This window comes from Nymphalis io, chromosome 14 (genome assembly GCF_905147045.1).
Source record: "Nymphalis io chromosome 14, ilAglIoxx1.1, whole genome shotgun sequence".
NCBI classification, from domain to species: Eukaryota; Metazoa; Arthropoda; class Insecta; order Lepidoptera; family Nymphalidae; genus Nymphalis; species Nymphalis io.
This window is the reverse complement of record NC_065901.1, coordinates 11552359-11576391: the sequence shown is the minus strand read 5'-3', so window position 1 is coordinate 11576391 and position 24033 is coordinate 11552359. Positions and strand designations below refer to the sequence as shown.

At 41.1% G+C, this 24033-nt stretch overlaps 2 protein-coding genes and 1 long non-coding RNA gene across 6 annotated transcripts; 2 read left to right on the top strand and 1 right to left on the bottom strand.

Annotated features, from left to right (window-relative positions):
- Positions 1 to 124: 124 nt before the first annotated feature.
- LOC126773192 (3'-5' RNA helicase YTHDC2-like) lies at positions 125 to 9727 on the top strand. Of its 2 annotated transcripts, XM_050493919.1 has the most exons (12): positions 125 to 423; positions 682 to 908; positions 1209 to 1310; positions 1395 to 1541; positions 1702 to 1849; positions 2445 to 2592; positions 3167 to 3342; positions 3584 to 3696; positions 3942 to 4083; positions 6058 to 8342; positions 8469 to 8596; positions 8899 to 9727. In XM_050493919.1, exons 1-12 carry the CDS (start codon positions 210 to 212, stop codon positions 9161 to 9163), a joined length of 4095 nt encoding a protein of 1364 aa, XP_050349876.1. In that variant the 5' UTR covers positions 125 to 209; the 3' UTR covers positions 9164 to 9727. The 2 variants fall into 2 exon arrangements, with proteins under 2 accessions (XP_050349876.1, XP_050349877.1); XM_050493920.1 differs by lacking the exons at positions 125 to 423; positions 682 to 908 and having other exon boundaries at positions 1218 to 1321.
- A 1312-nt stretch (positions 9728 to 11039) lies between these two features.
- LOC126773215 (general transcription and DNA repair factor IIH helicase subunit XPD) lies at positions 11040 to 24023 on the bottom strand. Of its 3 annotated transcripts, XM_050493963.1 has the most exons (19): positions 23895 to 23934; positions 23553 to 23625; positions 22329 to 22428; positions 21953 to 22050; positions 21413 to 21569; positions 20914 to 21016; positions 20245 to 20375; positions 19267 to 19487; positions 18783 to 18916; positions 18116 to 18467; positions 17968 to 18035; positions 17278 to 17381; positions 16393 to 16491; positions 15114 to 15201; positions 14179 to 14270; positions 13583 to 13759; positions 13445 to 13515; positions 13016 to 13154; positions 11040 to 11581 (listed from the first exon to the last, which is right to left on the bottom strand). In XM_050493963.1, exons 3-19 carry the CDS (start codon positions 22359 to 22361, stop codon positions 11444 to 11446), a joined length of 2205 nt encoding a protein of 734 aa, XP_050349920.1. In that variant the 5' UTR covers positions 22362 to 22428; positions 23553 to 23625; positions 23895 to 23934; the 3' UTR covers positions 11040 to 11443. The 3 variants fall into 3 exon arrangements, with proteins under 3 accessions (XP_050349920.1, XP_050349919.1, XP_050349918.1); XM_050493962.1 differs by lacking the exon at positions 23553 to 23625 and having other exon boundaries at positions 23895 to 24023; XM_050493961.1 differs by lacking the exons at positions 23553 to 23625; positions 23895 to 23934 and adding an exon at positions 22507 to 22597.
- LOC126773318 (uncharacterized) lies at positions 22343 to 22700 on the top strand. The gene is made up of 2 exons (XR_007669728.1): positions 22343 to 22454; positions 22532 to 22700. It is a non-coding gene; the product is annotated as an uncharacterized LOC126773318 (long non-coding RNA).
- Positions 24024 to 24033: the final 10 nt, after the last annotated feature.

Here is a 24033-nt window from a genome sequence, read left to right as displayed (position 1 = left end):
AATTGTAATCATAGGAAAAAATATTGGAATACTATTTCTTTTTCTTTGGCTCTACTGGCAACACATCTTATATCTGAAATAGATAACCATAACCAATTTTTGTCACTTGTTATTTATTCTCCAATATAACGGAGTAAACAAAGTATAATATATTAACACTCGTCAATGGTTAATTTCGTATTGTTTTCGTATTATAAATATAATATAAAATGAATTCAAAGAAGGGTAAGCGTAATTTAGGTAATAAGCATTTTCCAATAGCCGAGTCTGTGAGTATAGCCCTGAAGATACAGTTGGATAAGTTTTTAAACGATGAAAATGAAACAGAACTTCAGTTTCCAACTTTTCTGTCAGCCCAAGAACGAGGATTCATTCACGAGACTGTCGCCAAGTTGGGCTTGAAGTCTAAATCACGCGGGAAAGGTTAAATTCTTCTACTTTCTTTTACTTACTTTTAGTGTACAACATAAAGTTATACTTTAATAGTTTTATTTTCGCCTACCTTTCAATTTCCAATAATTATAATAATATTTATTAATTGTTTTTGAAGTTATTTCCATTCCAATTGTTATAATGAAAATAACTTTCCAATAAGACTGGTCATGATATTCTTTTATAACCTATTGCTCAATTTATGAAATATGGAGCAACATGCTAAAAACTCATACTGCTTAAATATAGGTGTGAACCGATTCTTAACTATTTATAAGCGAGTGGGGTCAACTATTATCCAAAATGATGCTAAGCTCATACTCGACTCTAATATGCGATGCGCTATCAAGGATGTCTTCAATGCATTTCCAATTACAACCAAAGAAAAGGAAGACTTGTCCTTGTCTCCTGAAAAAGAAAGGGCTCCTCAACTTATTCATAAAACACTTGGACAATTAAATAATGGTGTGGCACAGGTAATGATTATCAAATTTTATGTTTTTCTAAATATATAAAAAATAATTTAATAGAATCTACAATTGAATCCGAATTAGAATAACAATATAATCTTACAAAATACACTTTACCTTAAACATAAACAGGGCTAGGCAACAAAATATGTATGCATATTTTTTTTTTATTTATTACAAGAACATACAAGTGTATGTAACTAACAAACTATATTAAAAAAAAACAACAACAATTAAATTAATTAAATAAATAGATAAATAAATAATTTTGAACATTTTATATTTAAATGTTTGCTTATATTTCAGATACCAAATACAACATATAATCCAGATTTACTAAAGTTCAGGGAAAAGTTGCCAGTATATGAGCAAAGACAGGAATTACTCAATGCAATTTTACATAATCAGGTTTGTCAATGGTACTATATGCTTTTAACATTTAAATACCTATCGTATTTGTATAAAAAACTAAATTTAATTGTTAAATTTCAGGTAATAATTGTAGCGGGTGCAACAGGATGCGGCAAGACTACACAACTCCCACAGCTGGTGCTAGACTACTGTCAAGAACAGAAGCAGCCAGCCAGAATATATTGCACGCAGCCTAGAAGAATTTCAGCAGTTTCAGTGGCTGAGAGGGTAAAGTACTACTTACCCCAATGTATTAAATAGTTAAGTGTTTTGTAAATCTCAGGATCACCTGATCCACAACTGGTAATAGAATTTTAAATAAAACATTATATAAAACTTAGATAAACTGAAACAAAAATAAACATATTACATCTTCTTTTACTTGCAGGTGGCTCATGAAAGAATGGAGAAAATAGGCCAGTCAATTGGTTACCAGATTAGATTGGAGTCTCGTGTAAGTCCCCGGACTGTACTTACATACTGTACCAATGGTGTGCTGCTGCGGACTCTGATGGGTGGAGATACTGCTCTTACTGGTGAATAATCAAGAAACTTTTCAAAAGATTCTCTATATTTATTGGTCTTCTCTCATAACTTCTAGTATTCTGTAAAATTCATGAAAGTTCATATCATTACATAACTAAATGCTGAAATATTAAATACTAATATTAACCCTAATTCAATACTAATACTAAAAAATGCCAAGATGGCCCAGAGGTAAGAACCCGTGAATCTTAACCAATGATCGTGGGTTCAAACCCGGGCAAGCACCACTGAATATTCGTGTGCTTAATTTGTGATTATAATTCATCTCGTGCTTGACGGTGAAGGAAAACATTGTGAGGAAACCTGCATGTGTCTAATTTCATTAAAATTCTGCCACATGTGTATTCTACCAACCCGCATTGGAGCAGCGTGGTGGAATAAGCTCCAAACCTTCTCCTCAAAAAGGGAGAGGAACCCTTAGCCCAGCAGTGGGACATTAACAGTACTGTACTGTACTAATACTAAGGACATTAATATATAATTAATATCCTTTGAATATCTGTAACAATAGCAGTTACAGATGTTGAATCAGTGGCCCATGCACTAAGGCGGTATGTGTGTGTGTGTGTCTGTCTGTGTGTGCAGGCGTGACGCACGTGCTGGTGGACGAGGTGCACGAGCGCGACAAGTTCAGTGACTTCCTGCTGGTGGCGTTACGAGACGCGCTCGGACGACTCAAGGACCTCAAACTGGTGCTCATGTCTGCCACTATGGACACGCAGATTTTCTCCAGGTACTGGTGTACTCTATGACCATTACAATAATAATATTCCTTATATTCCATTATTGACAGCCAAACACAGATTAGATATAATAATTTAATAGTTTTTTTTACTTTTGTGAAAGACATTATGAGTTTTAAAATAAATCTTTAACGCCTTGATAGAACACTTGCTTTTTTAGTGTTTCTTAACATACATTTATTGGAAAACTGTATGGTTGAGGTATTTTTTAACTTTATATAATCTTGCTATCTTACTCTTAGAACTAACTGGGTAATTTCCAATAAAATCACCGAGAGGTGTAATCTGCAAATCCAAATGGTGCATTCTTAATTGCACGAGAAGGGTGTAAAACCTCTCGACATTCAAATAAAATGAAATAAATAACATAAAAATATTAAACTATTTATATTATAAACAATCTGTAACTTTTATTTTGCAACCAACAATTCTGTCACTTCTTCCGACATATATGTAAAAATGTTTTAAGTGTATAACTAAGTTAAATTAGCGTTTTAAAAATTTTCTATTCACAAATCATTAATAATCTGTAGAAATTAATACATTGCTTATCTTTTAAAACAGATATTTCAACAATTGTCCCGTGGTAACGATACCCGGCCGGCTCCACGAAGTCCAGCGTTATTACCTTGAGGATATCCTGAAGATGACAAAGTACACAAACAAAAAGATGCTTCATGTTGAAAGGGAACTGAAAGCTAAACTCATCAGCGGACAGAGTTATTGGTCGCATCTTGAAGGTAACAAACGACAGCTTGTAATCTATTATTTATATAAATATATTATTTTTGTTTGTTTATATATTGGGTAATGAAGTTAAAGAGTGATTTTTTTATGAAATGTTAAATTTTAGTAAAATCCTACTATTTAATCCTGTTTTTAAAAGTAGTCACAGTAGTTCTTTGCTTCTAAGACAAAATGGGCTGTTGTACAAAATAATACCGTCACAATTTACAATACATATTAAATTTCTGATTCCAGGTCAAAAACAAAATTTAGAAGAGTCCAATAAGGAAGAAAAAGAAGTTATCGATCCAGCTCTTCAGGCCGACATGGACGAATTCTTAGATGAATGTTTTAATGAAGGCAGCTTGGTAAGTTTTTTAAGTTATAAGAGTGAGGTCGAAGTCAAAATAATATAAAAAATGTTCTAATAGTATTATTATTATTATTCATCTAGTTAATTGGCGCTGGAGAAAAATGTTGGTGTCCGTTACATGAGTCAGATGAAACTGCCCCATGTGTATCGCCAAATAGATATCCATTGTATTGCTGCACTAGTCCGATGAGTTCCCGTTGTGTAAGAACAATGTGTATTTGTTGCCGTACGTGTGTGCAGGACTCGTTCAGCCAGTTGCTGTACATGTTCATGTCGGAGGGCGTGCCCGCGTCGCTGGCGCACTCGCGCTGCGGGCGGTCGGCGCTGGCGGGCGCCGCGCGCTACGGGCACCGCGACGTCGCGCAACAGCTGCTGCGCATCGGTAACCCCCCCCACACACATACACACACACTCGTCGCTGGCGCACTCGCGCTGCGGGCGGTCGGCGCTGGCGGGCGCCGCGCGCTACGGGCACCGCGACGTCGCGCAACAGCTGCTGCGCATCGGTAACCCCCCCACACACACATACACACACACTCGTCGCTGGCGCACTCGCGCTGCGGGCGGTCGGCGCTGGCGGGCGCCGCGCGCTACGGGCACCGCGACGTCGCGCAACAGCTGCTGCGCATCGGTAACCCCCCCACACACACATACACACACACTCGTCGCTGGCGCACTCGCGCTGCGGGCGGTCGGCGCTGGCGGGCGCCGCGCGCTACGGGCACCGCGACGTCGCGCAACAGCTGCTGCGCATCGGTAACCCCCCCACACACACATACACACACACTCGTCGCTGGAGCACTCGCGCTGCGGGCGGTCGGCGCTGGCGGGCGCCGCGCGCTACGGGCACCGCGACGTCGCGCAACAGCTGCTGCGCATCGGTAACCCCCCCACACACACATACACACACACTCGTCGCTGGCGCACTCGCGCTGCGGGCGGTCGGCGCTGGCGGGCGCCGCGCGCTACGGGCACCGCGACGTCGCGCAACAGCTGCTGCGCATCGGTAACCCCCCCACACACACATACACACACACTCGTCGCTGGCGCACTCGCGCTGCGGGCGGTCGGCGCTGGCGGGCGCCGCGCGCTACGGGCACCGCGACGTCGCGCAACAGCTGCTGCGCATCGGTAACCCCCCCACACACACATACACACACACTCGTCGCTGGCGCACTCGCGCTGCGGGCGGTCGGCGCTGGCGGGCGCCGCGCGCTACGGGCACCGCGACGTCGCGCAACAGCTGCTGCGCATCGGTAACCCCCCCACACACACATACACACACACTCGTCGCTGGCGCACTCGCGCTGCGGGCGGTCGGCGCTGGCGGGCGCCGCGCGCTACGGGCACCGCGACGTCGCGCAACAGCTGCTGCGCATCGGTAACCCCCCCACACACACATACACACACACTCGTCGCTGGCGCACTCGCGCTGCGGGCGGTCGGCGCTGGCGGGCGCCGCGCGCTACGGGCACCGCGACGTCGCGCAACAGCTGCTGCGCATCGGTAACCCCCCCACACACACATACACACACACTCGTCGCTGGCGCACTCGCGCTGCTGGCGGTCGGCGCTGGCGGGCGCCGCGCGCTACGGGCACCGCGACGTCGCGCAACAGCTGCTGCGCATCGGTAACCCCCCCACACACACATACACACACACGCGTCGCTGGCGCACTCGCGCTGCGGGCGGTCGGCGCTGGCGGGCGCCGCGCGCTACGGGCACCGCGACGTCGCGCAACAGCTGCTGCGCATCGGTAACCCCCCCACACACACATACACACACACTCGTCGCTGGCGCACTCGCGCTGCGGGCGGTCGGCGCTGGCGGGCGCCGCGCGCTACGGGCACCGCGACGTCGCGCAACAGCTGCTGCGCATCGGTAACCCCCCCACACACATACACACACACTCGTCGCTGGCGCACTCGCGCTGCGGGCGGTCGGCGCTGGCGGGCGCCGCGCGCTACGGGCACCGCGACGTCGCGCAACAGCTGCTGCGCATCGGTAACCCCCCCACACACACATACACACACACTCGTCGCTGGCGCACTCGCGCTGCGGGCGGTCGGCGCTGGCACCATATCACAATCTCAATATAGTTGAATTTTGGACACACTATATTTGTGCTAAAATACTATTCTATTAGATGAAAAACTTAAGTATAATTAATTTTTTAATATACAATCCTGTTTAAAAGTGAGTTTTTTCCCGATGGTAAGTGTTACCAACGTTTACTTAATGGGTATTGATATTCGGTGTTTTTATTCTTATTATTCTCCTTGAATATATGTATATATATATATATATATATATATATACATATATATATATATATATGTATATTTATCTCATTCAGGTGCCGATCCGACGCTGAAAGACAAGAGCGGGAAGACGCCGTACGACCATGCCGTCGAAAATGGCCACACGGAGTGTGCCAAGCTTCTGGCGACCTTCGACCGCTCGAAGGAGGTCAGGAGTGATCAGGAGGAGGACACCTCGGCCGACGACTTCCTATTGGACGTCTACAACCACGCCTTCTCGGAGGAGCTGATCGATCACGACCTTATGCTCGCGCTGGTCCGACACATTCACATGAACATGCCCAAGGGGAGCATTCTAATATTTCTGCCAGGGTACGACGACATCGTCACCCTGAGAGACTTGATCCAAGGCTGTACGGAAATGAACGTAATGAAGTACCAGATTTTCACATTGCATAGCAATATGCAAACGATGGACCAAAAGAAGGTGTTCAATCCTTTGCCAAATGCGAGGAAGATAATTATTTCGACCAACATCGCGGAGACGTCCATCACGATCGACGATGTGGTCTACGTCGTAGACTCCTGCAAGGTAAAAGAAAAGTATTACGAGTCGAACGGAGGAGTCTGCTCGTTGCAGTGCGTGTGGACCTCGCGGGCCTGCTGCCAGCAGCGCGCGGGCCGCGCCGGCAGAACCAAGCCCGGACATTGCTTCCACATGTGCTCCAAGCGGAGGTTCAAAACTCTACCTCTCAACTCCGTACCAGAAATACTGAGAGTTCCACTGCAAGAGTTGTGCCTTCATACTAAACTGTTAGCCCCGGGCAACACACCGATAGCGGATTTCTTAGCGAAAGCTCTAGAACCACCGTCGTTTCTGGCCGTCCGCAATGCCGTCACTTTACTCAAAACGATCGGAGCTTTGACCTCGATGGAAGATCTAACGGAGGTCGGTCAACATTTGCTGGATCTCACAGTCGAACCAAAATTGGGCAAAATGCTGCTCTACGCGTGCGTCATGAAGTGTCTCGACCCTATCTTGACTATCGTATGTAGTTTAGCCAACAAGGAACCGTTCCAAATATCGATGAATCCTGAAAATAGGAAAAAGGGTAGCTTAGCTAGGAAGGAATTCGCCGCTGACTGCTACTCTGACCACATGGCGTTGCTCAGGGCCTTCCAAGCCTGGCAGGCAGCCAGAGCCAATGGCACAGAGAAGGCTTTCTGTGCTAAGTATTTAATTTGCGGTGCAACTATGGAAATGATTGTGGGCTTCCGATCTCAATTATTGGCCCAACTTAGGGCTTTATGCCTCGTTAAAGCGAGAGGCTCCGGTGATATAAAGGATGTGAATATAAATTCTGAAAAGTGGCACGTTGTGAAAGCAGTCTTGGTGAGTGGCCTTTACCCCTCTATAGCGAGGGTAGACAGGGACTCGTGTACTCTGAGGACTTCCAAAGAAGTAAAAGTAGCCTTCCATCCAAGTTCTACCTTAAACCGCGGAGCTGGCGTCACAGGGACGCAAAAGTCGATCCATAATCTACCGACTGATTGGGTTGTTTTTGAGGAAATATCGCGCGTTGGACGGTTTTGTTTCATTCGGTGCAATACTTTAGTAACTCCACTGACTGTTGCTCTGTTCGGAGGGCCATTAAGACTTAAGAATGGGGCGTTTACTCAGAGAGCGAACCCTCCAGGCTTATCGAGCGATTCCGATAGTGAAGCAGACGAAAACAACTCTTCACCGGACACGGCAGTTTTGACCCTCGACGACTGGATGGCGTTCACCGCCGACGCATCCGATGCCATCAGCGTCTTCTATTTGCGGCAAAAGCTAAGCGCTCTAGTGCTCCGTCGTATGTCGAATCCCGCCAAACCTATGAGTCCATTGGATGAACAAATTTTAAATACAGTGGTGCAGGTCATCGGCGCCGAAGAGAAAAATATAGGATTGATTCAACCGAGCGGCATCGGACAGAGACCTAAGCCTTTGACGGTAGATTCTCCAAATTGGCGCATGCGCGTCGACGAGGAGCAGTACCGGCACGAGAACAAATACCACCCTCAGTACAGCCAAAACGACTACGGGAATAATTACTACCAGAGCTACGGGTACAGGAACGGTCAGAGGCCGGGATGGAGGAACGACGGCATGCCGCAAGGGTTCTCGCCGCAATCCTTCAGCGGCCCGAAGAGCCCCATATCCGCCAGCGGGAAGCTGCTGCTGGCGAACATCGAGAAGTACGCGGAGGCCAGCGACGGCAGCGTGCGCTACTTCGTGGTGCGCGCCGACGACGTGCCGGCCGTGGACGCCGCGCAGGCCGCCGCCGCCTTCCCCTTCGCGCACGCCACCGCCAAGAAACTGCAGAAAGCGCAGCAGGTGAGCTCACTGCGCCTTGCAGGAAATTTATCGCTCATCGACACCGGGAGCGACATCGATGTGCATTAAGACACCTAACTCAGTCCTTCCTCGAGTGAGCCACACTAACCCTGCTCCCGTCCCTAGGAGGGTCATCGCGTGGTGGTGCTATTCTCCGTGGCCAGCGCCTCAAAGTTCGTGGGGGCGGCCACGCTGACGGACTCCGGCGCGCTGGACTGGCTCAGCGGACAGCACGCTCCGTACCACACGCTACGGTTAGTACGATACGAGCATTCTAAATCAATATAATAGGACCGAGGACCGCTCGACAGTAGGTCATCACCCCGTCTGTAAAAAAATTTAATTATTCCTTACACACCGACCGAGCCAACTAATGTACTACGTCCCTCGACGCTGCAATTACACAATCGCGCTCACTTTAAAACAAAACGCCTACACATTATTTGTATCGTTGTTACGGGTGTCTGGAAAGGCATTGGCACTCGGTGGGAGCTCAACCGAAGCTCTACCCGTAGTACAATATTAGACACCGCAAGTAATCGACGCCCATTGTCAGACACATAGCGAACTCCCTGACGGGCGGCAGTCGCGTGGCGGGAGCGCGGGACGGCACGGAGCTGTGCGGCGCGGCGGGCCGCGCACTGCTGGCCGCGCTCACGGCGCGCCGGCGGCACGCGCACGGGCAGCACCCGCAGCACCCGCAGCACCCGCAGCACCCGCAGCACCCGCAGCACCCGCAGCACCCGCAGCACCCGCAGCACCCGCAGCACGCGCACCCGCACCAGCCGAGGCCCATTCAGAAGCACTCCGGTGACCTATAGCGGCGCAACCGGTACAGGAAAGCTTAAATCTCTTTCTTCTAGTTTTCGCTTTTAAACTGTAAAAGCATCCCAAAACGGTTACGACCGGCATTAACTTGAAAATGACTGAGATTCGGTGACGCGTCTGCCGGCTCGGCGACGTACGCCCTCCGACGCGTCATTATACATTATGTAATTTTTAAGAATATGCCCTGAATTACTAAGTATTTACTCAGCCACAAATTTTACTGTATACCTAATGTATAATTAAAATAATCGTCTCCACAGCAATATATGTGCTACTCTACTATGTTATATCAAAGTATTTCTGTAAAACGGTTGTTCACACGACCACACAAGTAACTGTGTATAAATATTAAACAAACCAAGCTTCGGTATTCCTAGTTATAGCTTAGTAATACTAATAATTGTTTGTTTATATTTATATTAATTGGTTAAGCGTAAGGACTAGCCGCTAGATGGTATGCGCACTAGCCGCACCAACTGCACTAGCCGCACCAATTGCACTAGTTAAAGATTTTAGAAATTATTCGTTATGGTGCTCGTGGCAATGAAGCAATTACTGTTTATGAGTATAAATTTAATGAATATTCGTATTTAGAACATTTCGTTTCATGTGATGTTAATGTGAACCAAAAAGCACAATAATTACTATCACATATACATATAAGTATGTTTATAAAATTATATAAATTAAACTTATTAATTTAAAAATACTTAACATAATTTATTGAAAATTTATTATTATCTAAATGTCAAAATGAATTTATATGTTTTATTTTAAAGAAAATTTCTATCTTGCTAATAAATATTTAAATATAAATGTACTATTAGTAATAAAGTGAACTGTATGTGATCAAACTAAGGTCCATTTTGTTGATTTTACATTACAAGGAATATTATTTATTTAGGACAATAACATATGTCGACTATACGAGAGTACTTACTTGTATGGTTACATAGTATTGTTAAGTTTTATAAAGATCTTAATATTTTTGAAATTTATTTATGAATGTGTATATACTCGGTCTCCAAAGATTCAAATTATTTCACGAAAAATATTTCAGGAGACTATTTGTGTTGTGACAAAATTTAAAATGCTTCCTTTTGAAACGCTTTAATTGTTTGAGACTAGGGTCTCCGAAGAAAGTTCAATAGGTATTAACTCTGTCGACATTTCATATTTCAATGAAACTGTGTGTCATACTTTATATTTATTATAAGACGAACATTTTAAAAGAGAATAAATGAAATAATATCTTGTGTATTTTAGCTAAACAAGTAAACATGACTGCTAATTTGTTTTTTAATTTTTTTTTTTTTATAGAATAGGAAGGCGGACGAGCATATGGGCCACCTGATGGTAAGTGGTCACCAAACGCCCTTAGACATTGGCATTGTAAGAAATGTCAACCATCGCTTACATATCCAATGCGCCACCAACCTTGGGAACTAAGATTTTATGTCCCTTGTGCCTGTAATTACACTGGCTCACTCACCCTTCAAACCGGAACACAACAATATCAAGTATTGCTGTTTAATTAATTAATTAACTCGAGTATGAAACTAATAAATTATTATGAGTCGGCTATTAACGAAAATGTTAGATTGTTTTTAAATATAATTCAACGAGACTTTGCTCATTCGCAGTTAGGATTAATATTTAATGTCCAGCTTTAAAATTGAAACTTATGTTTGTAAACTCTTAATGGGTTGACCAATTATAGATGTTAGCCTTAGTGCTATTTTTATTGTGTGTGCTTCTTAATGTTTTCTATAACTCGAGACGAAATAACTGGATACACAATTTATGTGTAACTTAATGTTGTCTGATTTTAAAAACAGTGTGGATGAAAAATAAAAAGTCTTTAATTACAAAATGTATTTTATTTTTTGAATCTTACCATTGCAAGCCATTTGTTCCTTATTCTATGTATTATTTCGCATATTATTTACAATTTTTATTTATAAATAACAAGTCGTTTGTAACAATATGGATCAGACCCGCTGTTTCTTTTAATACGAGACAATTATTTATCACATCAATGTTGTAAAAAGTATCTGTATCAGAAGTAGCATTATTGTCAAGTTAATGAAAAAGTGTTAAAAAAAGTCTTAACCGCTGTCTTTTACTGTTTTTTGTTAGAATTACGTTATTATGTCACGTAAAGCATTCCTCATAACTTTTCTACGCATATGTACAGCACAGAAGTGGCCTCGTGTACTTTGTTATACTCAAAACGCCTCTTCCAATGTTTCCTGGAGACTCGTACCAGCAGCTCACTTCTGAATGACTTGTTTCTCTATCTTGTCCTGCTGCTCCTGAGACTGCAGCTGCTGCAGCGTCAGCAGCGACACGCCGAGCTGGTCCTCGCGAGTGAACGGCTGTGCCATCTGACGCAGCCAGCGCTTGCTTATCTGTGAAGAACGGTGATAAGATTTATTTACATATAGATATACAGTCACCGCACTTTCTAATGACCCGAAATGTTAACAATTATAGCATTTTCCTTCGCCCCTCGGACGCAGAAGTGACTAGACATGTTCATGTTTTTATCGTTCATTTATAAATTAAAATTATTATTTTTTTAACTATAAAATAGCTACAAACAATCTCAATAAATAATAGGAGTCTTCGCGTCGATAAACGATCGCATCGCTACGCTGGCACCGAGTGAGTCATCAACATAACACACAAGCCATCAATAAAACTAATAACAAATTTAAGACCATAAAGACGTGCGCTTCAGCTTTGCTTTAGCACCGTCCTCTGAAACTGCAACTACCAATAAGAAAGTATTTTTTTATTCCGTCAACATTAATCTTTACTGCAAAATCAGGCCAATAATAGTAAATTAACTCGGGGGTTATTAACTCGAGACGGGGTTAGGGTCACGAGGCCCGGGGTGGGGTCGTTTCAAGTGATATGTCTATGTGCCAAATCAATTCACAGAACTTTAACAAGAAAACAAACACTCCATAATAATTCGTGGTCTGAAAAGCTAACCCTTAAGTGTAAATTATTGAAAATATGAAATAAGTCAAAATCACAAAAACCAGAGCCAGTTAGCTCTGGGTTATGCTAAAGGAAAGATTGAAATTTTTTGGATCAGCAAAAAATTATCACTCAATTATGATTACCTTAACTGGGCGCCACAAAATTTTTGCCCGGGGGGTCAGTAACCCTAACACCGGCACTGAACATATGAGCCAAAATTTTTAGAGGCAAATTGGATAGTAACAGAAATCGGATGGCGGACAAAAAGTGATGTATGACTCATATCTATATACAGACCTCCATCGTTTCTAGGTATTAATGTTAAAAAATATAAAATAGTTTATTACTGGTAGGGGACATTAATACAAATATAAAGCTATAGCTATTGTTAGATACCACAGATAAAAAATCTTTCAGCTGTCTTGATCTAATCTCATCACATTATTATTATTGTTATTTGCGGGTCGTACTTTTCTCACTAGAATTAACAATTGTCTAGATCATTCTATTATTAAGATATTATTTATCAAACAATTACGATTATGTATATATATATATATATATATATATATATATATATATATATATATATATATATATATATGTATATACATAATCGGAATTGTTTGTGTTTTATTTATGTATTAACAAGCGATTCTGCTACCTGACAATGTTTTTTTCATATCGTCTACTAAAAAATATAAGAAATCCCCTTTTTGCGTAAATATTTAATGTAAAAAAGTATAGCTCGTTAGTAATATGTAATCGTGAACACAAAGATCACTGCAAATGAATCAGTGATGAGTTCTCTGTCCTGTGGTTGGCTGTGTATGTATGTCTGTTTCCGTGTGTACCTGCACGGCCTCCTCCGTGCTGAGGTTGCAGAGCGAGTCCCGCAGGTGTTCCTGTATCCAGCGCGGCAGCTTGCTGCGCTTGTCGGCGCGGCTGAAGCGCTTGTCCGCGAAGATCATTATACCGTAGTCGGTCTTCCCTCTGCACACAGAATATAGCTTTAGGTTTTAATTTAATAATTATTTAATTTAACTACATCATTAATCTAGTGGAAAGCTTTGAAAGCTAGTGAAAAGAGGCTCTGTGTCTGGCCAACTGAAGTTATCGAAATTTTCTGTTTAAAAATTATATGTTTAAGAGTTTTAAATCTATGAAGTTTGTTGTGCAGAGACACGTGAAATCGTTAGACCATAATTAATGTTTTTTTTTTTTCGATTAAATTTTTGAAGTAGGAGAGTGGCCTGTTGCCCCCCCCCCCTTTCCCCACTCACCGCAGCGCTCGGCCGACACACTGCGCCGCGTGCCGCATGGCGTCGAACGTCAGGAAGTCGTTCTCCCGTATCTGCAACGAAGCAGGTGGTTACTGAGGCCAAGCGACACGCTGACCGGTGGCGGGCGGCCGGCGCTACCTGGAACTGGTCCCGCAGGTAGTCGAGGCGCGCCTTGAGGATGCGGCTCTGCGTGAACACGTAGGGGATGCCGAACATGAGCACGGCGCGGCCCAGGTGGTGGTCGAAGTCCACCCCCTCCGACACCTTCCCGCGCGCCACCGACAGCAGCACCCCCCCGCGACCGCTCTCGCACGCCTGAAACACCGCACGAGTTGGCAGCTATTAGAATTGGAACTTAGTAAAGCAGACACAATTTTATCTGCATCGATGCGTGACTGGTTCAATTTACATAATTTACGTAGCGAAACGTTAAACTCAATTTCATCCGTTCGTGATTCTACTATTACTGCGTAATTTAAGTAACCTTTATGACTTCCTGGTTGGACTTAGAAATCCAGGGCCCCTAGACATTTGAGGCCATCCCTTTAATCCGAAGCTGTTAGTTTTAAATTATATTATTTTTGGATAGGTCCCTAGGCATTCACCCGGGGCCAATGACCTTGTACATCATTAGTTCGATGCGGGTTGGACACACATGTGACCGTAAATTATAAAAACAAATGATATACAATAATATCCAGTGATACTTGCCAGCAAACAGAGTTCGCCCGTACCTTAATATAGTTGATCAAAGCGAAACTCGTCTCCGCGGAATCCTGCGTCTCTATGAACAGCAACTTGTGTCGCTGCAGACTCGCGACCACTCCTGGAGTTGACACAACATATTATATTTATATTATCTAACAGATTAACCAAAAAAATAAAACAAAATTTGTTGTTTACATTACAAATCGCCATGTAAATTAATTTCATCAAATTTGCCAAATTCAATCAGTTCCTTTATTCGTGAGTAATATTTGATGGTTATTATTTATTGCAGCGGCCGCAGGATCACTGATTTAAGCTATGATGATGTATATGATGAAGTAATATATGATGAACATGATAATGTCCAGGCGTTTTTTTTATATAAAATTGGTTGGCGGCAAATTGGTCGTCCACCTGGTGGTAAGTGGTGGTAAGCTCTCCCGTACATCGCCTATGCGCCACCAATCATGGGAACTAAGATTTTATGTCCTTTTGTGCTTATAGTTAAGACGATCAACACTGTGTTTGTGTATCGTATTAATTCCGTTACTGTGGTACAATGGGACAAACATAGTGGGAACAAGTGGTCTTTTTTTTCCGGACTGTGTATTGCTGTTAGCCCTACTGGCCTCTACAGCGTCACCGGGCGGGATGGGCGAGTTAAACTCAGCCGGATGTTAGGAGCCACACGAGGGGCTCAAGAGAGACGGACGTTCTAAAGGTGCCTCCTGTGAGGCCGGACCTCGGCTTAGGACGCCGTTGAAATCAGGAGGAACGATGAACGCCGTCATACGCCGAGGCGCTTACGGGACGTGACGTATGAGGGTCGTCGGTGTGTGTTACTTGCGATCCCTAACAAGTGCATGTTGGCAGCGGTGAGTCTACCGACGGGATCGAGTAGCACATGCTTAGGTCGCCTCCTGGTCTAATTAGGTACCACAAGTGGTCAGCGTGTACTCACCCTGATCGTACCAAGCCCCCACTACACTCTCCAGGTACATGTACGACGTGAAGAAGCAGACCACGCCGTCCGGCACACACGACGCTATCTGCAAACACACACACACATACTGTATCATTTCTGATTGACTTTCAAACAGATCTGTGCTTAGAATATTGTCGGGAATTACGTTGGTTAAAATCATAGTTATACGTATAATACAAGTTTAATGCGGGTAAAACCGCGGGGCACATCTAGTTGATTAATTTAATCAACAATTCGACAGTCCTTTGTTTGTACACACAACCCTTTTTTTCACGCAGCGAAAACCTTCAGAAAGGTACATGGCTCCCATGGGGGAGGGGCGGTTTTTGTGGGATTCACACACACACACAACCCATATATATATATATTATATATATATATATATATATATATATATATATAATTTTTTCTGTATATATAATTAATTATATATATATATATATATGTATATTATATTAATAAATTAAAAAAAATTGTATTTTTTTTAATTTATTAAAATTAATTGTAATTTTTTTCTGGTATATATTTTTTTTTTTATTTTTTTTTTTCTGGTATATATATATTATATATATATATATACCAGATAAATATATATATACCAGAAAAAAATTATAATAGAGGTGGCTTATTGAGACCTTTATATTTGCTAAGGTAGTGATAGATTGGATGAAAGTTTGTATGAAAATCTTCTTCTTTTAAGAAAGATGGAAAATGGTATTCAGTAATTCTAAATTACGATTGCAATGAAGTTGCGAGTAAATAGCTAGTTTATTATATTTCCATATCTATCTATAAGAGATATCTATCCTAGGAAATGGCATCAATGTACATTTTTAACCAATAATACTAATTATATATCACCAACATATATGTCGCGGATTCAAATGGATTGCTATGTAAATGGCCGCCATTGCCGTCCAATACGTTGATTTTATTCAATCAGTCAGCGCGCCCGTCCGGCGCCGGCGCCGGGCGGGGGGCGCGGGACCGACAGACCGCGGGGGTCGCGAGACAACACGAGCACAGGCGCTACTGACATACTCCCTCATACTTTATATTTCCATCAGTCGGCTACATAATAAAATGGGCACCCGTCTTATATTTTTCATACTTGGCGTCTGACAACCGACCAACCTCCATGACATACATCACGTTGTGCGGTGTTGCTATTCTAATAAATGACGTCGTATACCCGCTTAAATTTATAATCTCTGACATTTTTAAGGGTAATTATGAACTGGTGATGTACCCGTACCTCGACCAGCAGCTGTCCGTAGTTCCTGATGACGGCGACGTCTTCTCTAGACTCGAACTTGGACGATATCGCCACCTGATCGCTGCCCTTTGATACTATCTGTAAAATTACGACAAATATTCGAAATATGTCACGGTTATTGGAGAACAAGTACAAAGGAGCGCAAAAAAACTATTGCTGTTTCTTTGCACAGTAATAAAATAAATAATTTAAATACACTCCAACAGATGGCCTAGTGGTGAGAACGCGTAAATCTTAACCGATGATCGTGGGTTCAAACCCGGGCAAGCACCACTGAATTTTCATGTGATTAATTTGTGATTATAATTCATCTCGTGATTTCCGGTGAAGGAAAATATCGTGAGGAAACCTGCATGTGTCTAATTTCACTGAAATTCTGCCACATGTGTATTTCACCAACCGGCACTGGAGCAGCGTGGTGGAATAACCTTCTCCTCAAAAACGGAGAGGAGGCCTTTAGCCCAGCAGTGGCACATTCACAGGCTGTTACGGTTACGAAACAAAATAATCTCTAAAAAGTAAAAAATTAAATGTGTTTTCGTTGGCCATTAACTTTATTAAAAGTACATGAGAATATTTTAATACCACATATACAAATCCATCGAAATTGCGAATTTGGTAACACTCTTTTGTCAAGTTGATAATGAGCGGATGATCTTCAAACACTTGAACCGATTTTCATAATTCATAGCTAAGAACCGATATCACCAGACTTCAAAAGGAAAAAACTGCATCAAAAAGTTTAGGAGCTGGGATGGATCACATATAGACAGATACACACGTAACATGAAATAAGAACAATCCACTTTTTATGCCGGGGATTAACAAAAAAAAAAAATTATATTTTGACTAATGTCAACTCACCATGGGTAGTATGCACGGCCGCGCCAGGGTCATGGTGAAGGAGCTCATGATGACCGGGTTAAAGTCAAGAATCTTGGGATACATGTCCAGCGGAGACAACGTTCCTATAAATATAATAATATCCTGGGACATTTTTCACACACGGCCATCTGATCCCAAATTAAGCTTGTTCAGAGCTCGTACTATGGAAACCAGACAACTGATATACTACATATACTACTTTTCTTTTGTAAATACATACTCATATAGATAATTACACCCAGACTCAGGACAAACAGACATGTTCATGCACACAATTATCTGTCCTGGGTGGGAATCGAACCCACCACCATAATACAAATTAGATCACAGTTCGGAGCAAAGGTTTTTTTTATTATTCCAATTGCGTTCATGACTTGTTTTATATTTTCTAAATTAATATATTTGCTTCGTTTATAAATTGCAATATAAAGTTACTTATGATTAAATAATCACAGCGAGTTTATATTATTGGTGATCGTATACACCGTTGTCCATCGTCGGTGTAATAATAACATACTGTTATTTTTTGTTTAGTGTCACTCACACTAGGAACACAGCAGGAGCAACCCGAACCGAACACCTGGTTTCCTACCCGCCCGATCGCACGCAGATTATCGTCATCAATAAAAACAGCAAAAACATGAGATACACCCAATTCGAAATATTTACCGGAAGTAATGATGACGGACTGAAACCTCGCGAACACGGGTCTCATAGCTATCGACGAGTCCATGCATCTGAAACGTTATATATATATTTGCTAGACGTCGAGCGAGTGTGCGAGTGCGCGAGTGTGCGTGGGGGGGGGGGTACCGACGAGAAGTGCAGCACGGGGTTGAGCGCGTGGCGGTCGTCGGAGGGCTCGACGATGACGACGAAGCCGCGCGTGTAGGTGGCGGCCAGCGTGGCCAGGTGCGCCACGAGCGTGAGCGCGCCGTAGGCGGCGGGGTCGGCCACCCGCAGCGTGCGCAGCAGCGCCTGCAGGCGCGGCGCCACGAAGCGCAGCGGCTTGCGCTCCAGGCACACGCGCGCCGCCGCGTCCTTGAGGAAGCCGGCCGGCGACTCCTGCACCACGTGCTGCGTGCGCAGCCGCATCTTCACGTACTCGACGAAGCGCTTCAGGAAGCCCAGGAAGTGCTCCGCGTTCCGGATGTTGCCCGGGACCACCTCTGCCGACACACGGGAGGATTCTCTGTGTACGTCTGTCGGTGTATTAGGGTGCTCGTGCTCGACTCGTATGACCCTCGTGGGTCGATACCCACGGGGACCCGCTTAGGGGTCGAAAAATCGATCGAATCGAATCGATCGTCCGCGTATGACCTAAGCCACCCGTAAAAAGGCGGAAAATGAGACCATTAGTGATGGCCGTCTCCAGGAGGAGCGGTGGTGATATAAAAGTATTGCAAGTGATTTCCACACAGAGAATACACTGCGCCGACACTGAGTGGTGGGTGGGAGAGGTGGAAGCAAATGATGGTGCTGACCGTTGAGCACCTCGTCCGGTAGGATGGGGTTGGCGAGTATGAGATCGGTGTCCCTGGCCACCGCCGCGTCCCGCAGACCTTCCACCATCTGCTCGTACTCCGCCGCGAGACGAGACGCGTCCTCTTGTTTCAATCTATATTAATCATTTTAATTGGATTATCTGTAATGTTCTCCTGACGCCTTCTATTCTCTCACTCAGATCAGACACGGTTTTATGAGCTTTCCATCACATAAAAACTCAATAAATTATTTTGGTCCAAACTATGATTTAAACTAAGGTTCTCAGGTACTACAACGGTACATACTACACCTGGACAGAACCAATTAATTATTTATGAAAATAAATAAACTGTAATGCGCTTTGGTATATATTCTTCAGAACTTCTCTACAGATAATAAATACTTATTAAACACATTGAGTCAGTGTTTGCTTTAAACCCGCGATAACATAATATAAATATAATAAGCAAAATATTTACATACTCAGCGACTGCTTTCTCCAACGTTTGCAAGGCTTGTGTACTCTTGTCTATGGTTCGCCTCGTGATCTTTACACTGAGCGAATCTATGCAAACATTGTCAATATTGTGAGCCTCATCAAAAACAACAACTGCTTCTTTATGCAATTCTTTAGACACTACTTCTGCTATTTTTGGATCTAAGAGGTAATGGTATGAATACACCACGATTTCTGCATGTATTATCTGTGGAAGATACATATTTTTTTAAAGAAAAAGCAATCCATTGTAAAGTAAATAAGAATGAGAATGTGAATAAGAAATCTTTATTTGTAAAGCTCAGTACTACAAAATTCATTGGAATCCTGACTACTAAACTAGGAAAGTATGTGTCTTAGAGGCCTCCTAAACAGTGTTTCATTATATTAAAGCTATATTAAGGCACTTCAACAAATGTAATATATTTTAAGTATACAGTAACAGCCTGTGAATGTCCCACTGCTGGGCTAAGGCCTCCTCTCCCTTTTTGAGGAGAAGGTTTGGAGCTTATTCCACCACGCTGCTCCAATGCGGGTTGGTGGAATACACATGTGGCAGAATTTCAGTGAAATCAGACACATGTAGGTTTCCTCACAATGTTTTCCTTGACCGTCAAGCATGAGATAAATTATAATCACAAATTAAGCACATGAAAATTCAGTGGCGCTTGCCCGGTTTGAACCACGATCATCGGTTAAGATTCACGCGTTCTTACCACTGGGCCATCTCGACTTATATATATTTTAAGTATATTTAATTAACATTTTGATACATGCTTTAAACATTAAATAATGTTTAATTATTATTTTCTCGTATTATTCTTATACTTTTTTAAATAAACTCATTATTTAATTGATCGTTATATACATATGTTTATAAACATTAAATAATATGGAATATTCTAGAAATTAACCTACATACATATTATATATTTGTAGAGAGAAGTTTTTAGGTTTATACATACAGCAAATCTGGAAAGAAAATATGGACACCAGTTTCTATCTGCCCCATATTGTTTGAGATCATCCATTGTGTACACACCGTAGGGCAACATGGACTCTTTGCCTTCTCGATTGAACCCTTCATAGAACTGACCTGTGAATATGATTGGCAAATTTTATCTAAATATATATTATAGATTGTCGGTATTTTTGTGGAAAGTTAAATTGATAAAAACTTTATAAAAGCAACAAATTAATATAGTATATAGACACAGAATGTGGCTTCATTAACAGCAAAATCTTACAGGCAGTCACGGATATATAACGAAAATAAACTTAGAGAGAAAGGGAGTACAAGTAAACTTTAATGTATAGATATAAAATAATCATGTATTTTTTTTTAAATCCAATTAATCAATTAGCTTTTTTAAGTTTTATCAGAATTAACAATATGATTAATTTAATTTGAAACCATATAATACATTCATCAAGTATGATAAACTCCTTCTAAATTTGTAAATACATCCATTCACACATACATATACATTAATGTGTATATTTGTGTACATTTTGGTATGTATATATGATATGTAAAATCATAATATGCTATTATTTTATTTGAGTGTATAATCAATGCGGAAATCGAGACTTAATCGACGTCAAAGTTGAATATTTTCAATACATGTACTTACAAATAGGAACTGAGTTATCACTCTCATGTTTCTCACGGATATAACTCGCAGTTAGAGAGTGACATTTACCATCCACCAATTTTCCCTCCCTCTCCCGAGACACCTTCGATTGAAGAAACAATTTTTCATCAAATATTGTAACAGTTTAAAATATATTATTATTGACTTTGGATAATTTTTTTTTTAGCTTAATAGCTGGAGCTATGCTGAATGTTTCACAATTAAACATAATCCTATTTAATTGAATTAATTCCAGTTTAAGGCACTTTAAAAAAAACAAACATTGTACTAGGGTTACCAGGCTCTAACATGCAAAATCCAAACTCGCTTTTTAAATACACCAGACATATTTTTTAAGCCAAAAATATGTTATGAGGGCTCTTACTCAATATGAATGTTGTGCGATTTAAGCCAGCTACTGTCACACCAGAAACAGTCCCAATTATAGATTACTATCTTATAAAAAGATAATAATTATGTATATTAAATTTGTACTTACGTCTGGATGTATACAGAGATTTTTTCTTGAACTCAAAACAACTCCAGTAAGATTTGGCATCTCACCTTGACATTTTTCATAGTATTTAATTAGATTTTTTAATTCCTCTAAAACTTTTTCTATTTCAGGGACTGTTCGAGAGCAATAGATTAGTTTTCTGAAAGCATAAGGTACATATATATTAAAGTAAACAACTCTAAAAGTAGATTTTGTCTATTTTAAAATGGTCTTTTTTTTTTAATCTAATTTTTAAAAAGTGTTTTATAAATAATATCATTACAAGGATTTCAGCTTCTTAACACAGGCCTACTACTTACTTTACTAGCCTATATCTTGCCATTTTTGAACATAGTGTTCTTGCATACAGAAATTTATCATTCATATTTTATTTTACTAATTAATTATACATATAACAAAATGTTTTTCACATGTCCTTCAATTAATCAAACTAATGAAATTTAATTAAAAGTTTTATGTCATAAAAAGTATTTGGGACGTTATAAATTTCATTTAAGGAACATATTATAATATATAACTAACCTGACGTGATGGGGATTGTGTATCATATATGCAACAATTAGTGATAAAAGTGATATAGTTTTACCAGTTCCTGAAGGCATTTCAAGTAATCCATGACCCTGTCAATAGAATTTGAATACACTTACTACTCGTTTAATTTATAATGCTTTTTGAACTAATTCAAATAATCCGATATTTTTTTATATAACATATTTCGTTGTATTATGCAAAGATAAGAACATGATGTAAATATATAAAACAATGTTTTATTGTACACATTTTGTTTAAACCCGGCGTGTTTATTTAGACAAGCTTGATCGTTGTAGTTTAGAATCACGTTAATTTTGTAAATAACCTATAAAAAATATTTTCGTAATTATAATATCGAATAAGGTACCTTAGCATCAAGAGCCCTTTTCAATTCTAGCATATATGCATATTGTTCAGGATAAATATAATCGTAAGGGAAATAAACAAGTAGCCCGTCGACAGTCAACCTGAAATAAAATTTTATTTACACCGTGTAAGAAACATTTTGTAATGCATATTAAACCACTCTAAAGCATTATACACACTTCATTTTCTCTCTATTTTTTAAAGATCGGCAAAACTAATATTAATTTATAACCGAAAGTTTTGTTTGCCTCAACTTGTATGACATATGACAAGATTGACAAGTTTAAATTAAATTCAAACTTCAACTTTTTAAGTTTCGTTGCGCACAGACGCTGGCTTACAATTATTTTGTCAATAAAACAGCCAATACAAATAAAAAAATAAGAATTGTTCATTTACGTACTTTAAAACTATATTAAATCCCTTACATTTTTAGAGTTTAATATATAATATAGAAGATACTTGTGGGAATAACATAACTTATATATTTTATCATCATTTGTTGTTTTACTGAAATTGCTTTGACCGCTTTATAATTTTTGTACAAACACTATAGAATTGAATCTTCTATCTCTTAATTTATATGTAAAATGTAAACTCCACCAGGGCGGTGTGGTTTTCTAGTCAACAAGGATCTTGTTATATTAAATACAACAGGATTGCGAACAAATTGGATTGCGATCCTACTCCTAAACTATCTTTTAGATACACTTTGAAGGCCGTACAGGCGATGCGCAGATTTTGACATCCAACAGGAATTCGAAAGCCTACTACAATGTAGGTAAGTTAAAAGCCTTTATCCGGCTTGGGCTGTAAGAATTCTTCTTCATAATTTTTTCTAAATAAGCCCCAGAGAATGTAGACTTAATGACGCAACTATCCGTCTTTCGATTCGGCTATAGCACTGTATATCACTTCCATATTATTCAGTAGATTATTAAACGTTGTATGTATGTATATGGCTTTTGTTGATTCCAGGTCATTTCATTACAGGTAATATCGATTGGAGATAGAACGAGATTCTGAGATGACTATATAGCACCAATATAATGACTGCCAAATCCAGAACTGTACGACGAAGGCGATTCTACTTTTTTATACTATAAAATCAGAAATGAGGTTTTTCGGAGGAGAAATGAAGTTTTTACATAGTTTGCAAAATTAGCAAAACGATGTGGCAGTGGCAGTTTGTTAAAGGTCGGATGGCCGTGGGAGCAGATGTTACCATGAATCGGCAAAAGCTGATGTCACCCTTCAGCCAGGTAGACCGATGACTCAAGGAGTTGGGACCCGACTAGCTGCGGAAAGCAGAAATCCAGGATGTCTTACAACGCTTGGTATATATATATCTTGGTATATTTTTTAAAATAAAAAAGTAAGCGGACGGGGATATGAGCCACCTGATAGTAGATACCAACAAAATGGCGCTGTAAGAATTCGCCAAGGTTGGAGGAACCTTGGAAACTAAGATGCTATGTCACTTGTGCCTGTATTTACCCTGGCTTATTCATCCCCCAAGCCTGAACACAACAATACTAAGTATGGCTGTTCTATGGGTGGTACGTACCGAGACGGGAATGCACAAAGCCCCACCACCAAATGTTCACCATGATGAACTAACTGAGTTCTAGAATGTAATGTATGTATGTAGTGAGAATAGTAAAAGAATAATATTTTCAGTACAATTATGATTAAACTCACAATAC

What these genes read in the sequence shown, in the direction of transcription:
- LOC126773192 (XM_050493919.1), top strand. Translation starts at nt 210, where the DNA reads ATGAATTCAAAGAAGGGTAAGCGTAATTTAGGTAATAAGCATTTTCCA. An exon ending in ATGCAATTTTACATAATCAG is followed by an intron (nt 1,311 to 1,394) that starts GTTTGTCAATGG and finishes GTTAAATTTCAG; the next exon opens with GTAATAATTGTAGCGGGTGC. An exon ending in CAGTTTCAGTGGCTGAGAGG is followed by an intron (nt 1,542 to 1,701) that starts GTAAAGTACTAC and finishes TTTTACTTGCAG; the next exon opens with GTGGCTCATGAAAGAATGGA.
- LOC126773215 (XM_050493961.1), bottom strand. An exon ending in GGCCGTGCATACTACCCATG is followed by an intron (nt 16,492 to 17,277) that starts GTGAGTTGACAT and finishes GTAATTTTACAG; the next exon opens with ATAGTATCAAAGGGCAGCGA. An exon ending in ACCTGCGGGACCAGTTCCAG is followed by an intron (nt 13,516 to 13,582) that starts GTAGCGCCGGCC and finishes GCTTCGTTGCAG; the next exon opens with ATACGGGAGAACGACTTCCT.